Source organism: Wasmannia auropunctata, unplaced genomic scaffold, assembly GCF_000956235.1.
Source record: "Wasmannia auropunctata unplaced genomic scaffold, wasmannia.A_1.0 LD325835.1, whole genome shotgun sequence".
Classification (NCBI taxonomy): Eukaryota; Metazoa; Arthropoda; class Insecta; order Hymenoptera; family Formicidae; genus Wasmannia; species Wasmannia auropunctata.
Window position 1 is genome coordinate 12,424 of NW_012037055.1, and position 7,071 is coordinate 19,494.

General features: G+C 39.0%; 1 protein-coding gene across 2 annotated transcripts; it reads left to right on the top strand.

Annotated features, from left to right (window-relative positions):
- Window positions 1-194: 194 nt before the first annotated feature.
- LOC105460241 (protein DDI1 homolog 2) lies at window positions 195-7,071 on the top strand. 2 transcript variants are annotated; one of them, XM_011706675.1, is made up of 6 exons: window positions 195-843; window positions 1,227-1,442; window positions 1,525-1,779; window positions 3,536-3,841; window positions 5,072-5,191; window positions 6,078-7,071. In XM_011706675.1, exons 1-6 carry the CDS (start codon window positions 579-581, stop codon window positions 6,284-6,286), a joined length of 1,371 nt encoding a protein of 456 aa, XP_011704977.1. In that variant the 5' UTR covers window positions 195-578; the 3' UTR covers window positions 6,287-7,071. The 2 variants fall into 2 exon arrangements, with proteins under 2 accessions (XP_011704977.1, XP_011704978.1); XM_011706676.1 differs by having other exon boundaries at window positions 5,072-5,195; window positions 6,078-6,180.

Consider the following 7,071-nt stretch of genomic DNA (forward strand, 5'->3'; position numbering starts at 1 on the left):
TGCTCTTCCGATATAATCAATCTTATGATTGGCCATTTGCGAGTCCAATCAGGACTCGTAACACCGGTCGCGCTTCTCTGATAATCTAGGACTCTAGCCAGACTCTCCTTCTAGGGACTTTAGTAATAGTCGCTCGATTCAATTCGATTGTCGACCACGCGTCGCGACGCGTCATCGTTCGCCTCTCTCGTCGACTCATCTCGCCCAATCTCGTCTGGTCTCGCCGCCGCCGTCGGGGCCGTCGGGGGAGTATTTTTGCTGAGCTGGTCTCGTGTTTACGTCTGGAGGATTCGTCGCGAATCGACTCGCCCCTCCCGTCGCATCCTCACCCTCGTCCCTCCGAGTTCCCCGAGTCTCGCGACCCGATCCGACCTCGCGTGCGAGCCACGTTCGCGTGGAGATTCTTTCCTCCCGGCACTTTCCCCGCCTTCCCGTCGACGGCGAGAGAAAGAGAGAGAGAGATAGAGCGAGAGCGAGGCGGACGGACGCGTGTTCCCCCCCCCCCGTGTTTACCTCGTGGTAAATCCAGGCCAGGTCGAGTGTGTTTCATTGCGTTTCGTTCACGCGCGGCGCAAACGATGAAGGTGACGGTGACGACGCTCAGCGACGACAGCGTCTTCGTTCTCGACGTGAGCGAGGAGCTGGAGCTGGAGAACTTCAAGGCGTTCTGCGAGATCGAGAGCGGCGTGCCGGCCCACGAGATCGTGATCGCGTTCAACGGCCTGCCGCTCATGGACGACAAGAAGTCGCTGCGCGACCACGGGATCCGCGACGGCGACGCCGTTATCCTCCAGCATATGCACCAGAGCGGCAGCGACCTGAACTTGCAGCCGTTCAACAGAGGTATGTATACACCTAACGATAGTGGTCAATTCCATGTGAATTATCCAAAAATTTCGCTTTACGTAAAATGCCCCCCCTCCCCCCCCAAAAAAGTCCCCCCAGTCTAGCCTTATTCATTTTTATGCGCTGTGTCACATTTGAATCGGCTTTTTATCGTTTATCTTGTCGACAGCGAATGTAGATACCGATATACCGGGCTTTGCTCGAGTGCAGAAACCTTGGCCTTTGGCCTCCCCGCCTTGCCAGTCTTTGCAACGTTCGATCTTGACACTCCGTTGAAAAATTGATTTTGTTATCTCCTTTGCGCTGTGTACACCGGCAACCATAATATCTTGCAAACAAAAAAAATGAACGTACTAAATTTGAAGAAACGTCGCCTCTAGCCATTCCATTACTGGACTTCAGTTCCATCAGAGTTCCCGGGGCCAGCAACAATCAGCAGCGCCCGTCGCCGATCGCGAACAACCGGGTGCAAAATCCCCGCAGCGAGGACGATCCGGCTATGATAAAGAACATGTTCATGGCCAATCCGGATCAGCTGGCGTTGCTGAAGCAAAATAATCCCAGACTGGCCGACGCGCTGCTGTCGGGGAATCTCGGTAAGCGGCAGAATTTTCGAATTACGTCGTATTGCGTTTTTTTTTTTGTTGATCTTCCGGTCTAAATATTCGTGTATTATAGATCGATTTTCAACTGTACTCAGAGAGCAGATAGCCGCTCGAGAAGAACGGCAAGCGCAACGGCTGAGAATGATGAACGCCGATCCCTTCGACACCGAAGCGCAGCGGCTGATCGCCGAGGAGATCAGACAGAAGAATATCGAGGCGAATATGGAGGCCGCGATGGAGTACAATCCGGAGACCTTCGGCACCGTCGTTATGTTGTATATCAATTGTAAAGTCAACGGATTTCCGGTGAAAGCATTTATTGACTCAGGTACAGGTCGCCAACTTGAAGCGTCATTTCTAGTAGCAAGTAAAGCAGCGTCTGCAATGAAACTTTAAAGGCCCATCTACAATGAGAGTAGTAAGTTGTAAGCTGTAAGAAATTGAACAATCAGAGTCGAATATGAGAAGAATAATCGATTGTGATTGGTCAATTTTTAATATTTAAAATGTTAAGTCTTAAGGTTCATCTACAGTGAGAGTAGTAAGTCGTAAGCCGTAAGAAATTGATCAATCATAGTCGATATTCTTCTCATATTCGACTGATTGGTCAATTTCTTATGGCTTACGACTTACTATTCTTGAGGGGCTGTCTTGAGGGGGGACAATACGTCGTATGTCGGATCGTAAGCCGTAAATCGTAAGAATTGACCAATCACAGTTGAATGTAAGAAAAATATTCGACTACGATTGTCAATTTTTCAGTTATCAATTTTTAGTTAGTATGATATGAGTAGTGACTAACGGCTTATTGTAGAAAGCCCCTCACTGTAGATGGACCTTAAGATTTAAGATTTAAAAATTAACAATTGACCAATCACAATCGATTATTCTTTTCACGTGAATTAAATAATCGACTATGATTGGTCAATTTTCTTAAATGTTAAGTCTCATTGTAGACGCCGCTTTAGTTTCGAAACACAATAGGTGTTGTAAGCCTTAAGCCATAAGAAATTGACCAATCGCAGTTGAATTTGAAGAGAATAAAGGATTATGATTGGTCAATTTCTTACGGTTTAAGGCTTACTATATCTATTGTGTTTCGGGACTTGAGCACAATCAAATATTTTTCTCACGTGAGATAAATAATCGATTGTGATTTGTCAATTTTCTTAAATCTTAAGTCTTAAGTCTCATTGTAGACGCCGTTTTAAGCATAATCGAGTATTTTTCTCACGTTAGGTATATAATCGATTGTGATTTGTCAATTTTCTTAAATCTTAGCCTTAATCTCATTGTAGACGCCGCTTAAAACGCATCATTTTCCACGCGCGTCTCGAAAGATATGCAATACTTTCTTCGGTCTTTGTTGTCGAATCATACTTGTGAAATTATTTTTAAATACCTTTGTTCTGTTATACATTTTGGTCGAGGGAGAGGGAGAGAGAGAGAGAGGCTGAGTAAATGTCTATTTTTAAACGTATACATTTCGAATAATCATTCTGCATGAGATGCAGAAAAACAATTTAATTTTAGAACGCATGACCTCCGTTTGTGAAAACAGGGGAAAAAAGATTATTCTCGATTCAAATATATCCGAATACATTTCGACCGTCCCTAAAAATATTCGTGCAATGAAAACAGAAAAAAAACGTTTTACAAAATTAACTTTGAAGTGAAGGGGTAACCACTCTCGAATTCCGGTATACAACCCGTCAGAATAATTCTGTTGAATTCCAGTAAAGTCCGATGAAGTCTGATAAAGTCCACGACCATGGAAGTGTAAAGTAAATACCAATTTCTAAAAAAAAAAAGGTCATTTATAGCTTTCCAATTTTTAAAAAAAGGTCATCAATTTTGACCGAGTTCTTTTGGAAAATTTCGCCGGTGTTTCCAGACGAAATCCCGAAGGTAAACATCCATAAAAGCCTAGTGAAGTCCGGCGAAGTCCGATGAAGTCTGTGAGGTCCGGTGAAGTCTTTGAAGTCAGAAGTCAGAGGTGTACATCTATTTTTCGAGTGGTTACCCCTTCTCTTTGATGCATTGTAACATGAAAACAATTGTTATCATATTATTTATAATTGAAGGTGCACAAACTACCATTATGTCCGCTGCCTGTGCCGAGAGATGCCACATTATGCGTTTGGTCGACACAAGGTGGGCTGGAGTCGCCAAGGGTGTTGGAGTACAACGTATAATCGGTCGTATACACATGGTACAAATACAGATCGGCAATGACCATCTGACAACGTCCTTCAGCGTCCTCGAGGAACAGCCTATGGACATGCTGCTGGGCTTGGACATGCTCAAGAGACATCAGTGTTGCATAGACCTGAAGAAGAATGTCTTGAAGATCGGAACTACGGGTACTGAGACTACATTTCTGGCAGAAGGTGCGTTTCAATGCGTCCCTCCTTACGAATATTTGTTGTTGCGATAAATATAATAACCACAGCCTCAGTGATTAAATAGATAAGACCTGCCTCGGCTAAGATCGGGGAAGTTCCAGATTCGAATCCTGGCTGAAGTAATATTTTTCGCAATAAATTCTTTACAGTGTTCTAAGATGCTTGTTAGCATCGAGATCGGAGATCAATTTAAGGAGGTTTCAGCGTTTGATGAAATATAAGACAAGTCCGTAATACACACATAATACGAAAGTTAATTATATTTACAATATCTAGACAAAGTTTCATTGATCTTTACCGTACCGTTTTGAAGATATTTAATTCTAAATGTATAGCATTTTACATCACAAGTATATACATTAACCTTATTTTGTAGGTATTTTCTGTTAATTTGAAACATTTGCATATAAGACAGAAATTTAAAAATTCTTACAGAATAAATATTTGAGTTCGTTTTGGTAAAGTTTCATCTGAATTGACTGTCTAGTTTGAAAGAAATTTATATTTGTTGATAATAAAAAACAAAAATATTTGTTAAATAGACATGTCAAATTTAACACAAATTATAAAACGATATATATTTGATGCATATGTAAAAATACGATAAATTTATGATAAAAAATGTTAATTTAAACCTTTTTTATTTAGATTATATTTTATTTATTATTTGTTAAGATAATAGTAAATAAATGTCATTCATATTTCATTTCCTGCTTGGTACTTAGGTCAAATGAGAATCTTATAACTTTTATTTTGTATTTTAAAAATATTTCTTAACACATTAAATTAATAACGATTATGTATAATGACATTAGTGAAACAGATATTGTTGATAATGTTTTAATATTATTATTTTAATCGTTTTACACAATTTTAAGAATATAAACTGTTTATTGACTAGAGAGTAGCGCTGGAACCTCCTTAATAGATATGTAATATTATTTCAACTTTGAGTTATGATTGTGTTCTTAAAGATCGACAGTCAGCGCGTGGTTTACGCGAGCTGAAATTTACAAGGTTTGAAAATTAAGAATATTATTAGAATATAGGGAACCAACATTTAGCCTCGATCGTATTTGGCTCTTTTCTCCCCCCCATTATTTGTTGCATACATCGGCCTTGTATGAAATTATTCTTAAGATTTAATGTTGAGGAAACTTTAGATTAAGAAATATTAGCAAATAACAATTTATTTATTAATCATTGTTTCTACAGGCGATTTACCAGAGTGCGCAAAATTGAGCGGAAACAGCGATGAATCCTTGGACGACAAGGATCTCCAGCGAGCTCTCGAGGATAGCACGAGAGATGCTAAGAAACAGAGGCAACAGCATGGTAAGTATGTATCAGCCCAGGCTATCCTCTCAATCCTTTTGTCCTTTCATTCCACTGTATCTGTTAAAACAAAAAATAATATTTTTACCTTTTCCCTATGCCTGGTCTGTTTTTTAGTACCTACTTTAGTTTCTGCCATCTCTCTCTTTCCGCCTATTTTTAAAATAAATTTAAATTACTTAAAAATAAAATTAATACAAATAATGGGCCCTGAGAGTCAAAGCTTGGTTGTTATTTCGCTCCAATATTTGACAAATTCTTTATAATATAAATGACAAACGTTTTGACCCCGAACGGGCCATTAATCCATGTTAAGAAACGGAAGTCGATTAATACATTATATAAATCAAAATTAAAATCCTTACAATACACGTGATATGTTAAATGTGCGCTCGCAGTCCGTATGTAGCGTGATCGCAGTTCAAAAATTAAATTGTGTTGGTCGTCTATATTAATGCGATCATGCTACATACGGACTGTGCGAGCGTACATTTAACATATCACGTGTATTGTAAGGATTTTAATTTTAATTTATATGATGTATTAATCGATTTCCGTTTCTTAACATTCACAATGATCCGTTCGGGGTCGAAAAAACGTTTGTTATTTATATGTTATAAAGAATTTGTTAAATATTGGAGCAAAATAACAACCAAGCTTTGGCTCATAGCCCATTATTTGTATTGATTTTATTTTGAATTATCGAGCCTTGATTTAAATATTTATTTAAATTACTTAATTTTTATTCTCGATATCGACTCGGAAATTATATGACCATTTAATTTGCATGATCGTTATTTGAAGTCTACAATATTTTGTTTACTTTTTTTTTTTTTTAACAAAGGTACAATTTTTCTCGATGATAAGTTTTTGGAAATTTTGTTAGACGGGCAAGGTACCAGTAGTCAAGGGTCGTCGAGGCCCGCTGCCTTAGAGACTACAATCTATCCTCACGACCCATTCACGGAAGCCACGGTCAAGGAATTGGAGGCCCTGGGTTTCACCAGGGCGCAAGTCATTGCGGAATTGCGTAGATTTAACGGGGACAAGACGCAGGCCACTGCCGCGCTGTTTGCGAAATCATTCAAATTTTGAAAATTATCACGTGCGATTCGAAGTACGCGAGTTATCATGAATGAACGAAGGGACACAGGCATAGAGCGAAATTGTGAATATATAATAGGCAATAAAAAAAAATGGAGGAAAACAATGTTCAAAGCAATTTTTAGGTATCATTTATAAGCGTCGTTTTCAATAAGTCGCTGTTTGATACACTTTCAGCTACAATTGACTCTCCGTTTTGTGAAATCGTTGGAATCAAATGTTAATATGAAACTTCCTTGTGATCTTCGCTTTTGTTCTAATGGTACATTCATTCGAATATCATTGGAACAAGTGTTATGCACGGTTTGTCTGTTATTCGCTTTTTGTCACATACATAGTCAAATGCGAGAGCAAGCTCGGGGAAGAATATTATTCTTTTTTTTTATTAGATTTGAGCCGATTCACAAAACGGGCAAGACCAATATGGCCATTCAGGAGATTCGATTACATTGGTCAATAGTGGTGATATCACAACATTTTTATATAGCACGGAAACAAGTTGAGGAACGTTGAAAAACAGTTGTAGAATACGCGATTCAAGATTGAACCTTACGAAATTGCATGAACGATACACAGAAGTTCCAGGTTAAGATGACAAGAAGTTATATTCGAAGTATGCTTCTTTGTATATTTTCTTACACGTACACATGCAACGCCTAATTGCATTATTTCCAAATAGTATATATATTTAAATATGTATTATTATATGCTGTGTAGCAAAGTGTTGATTAAAGGAGAAATTGAATTGTTGCGTGACCTAATACTTTAATTAAGTA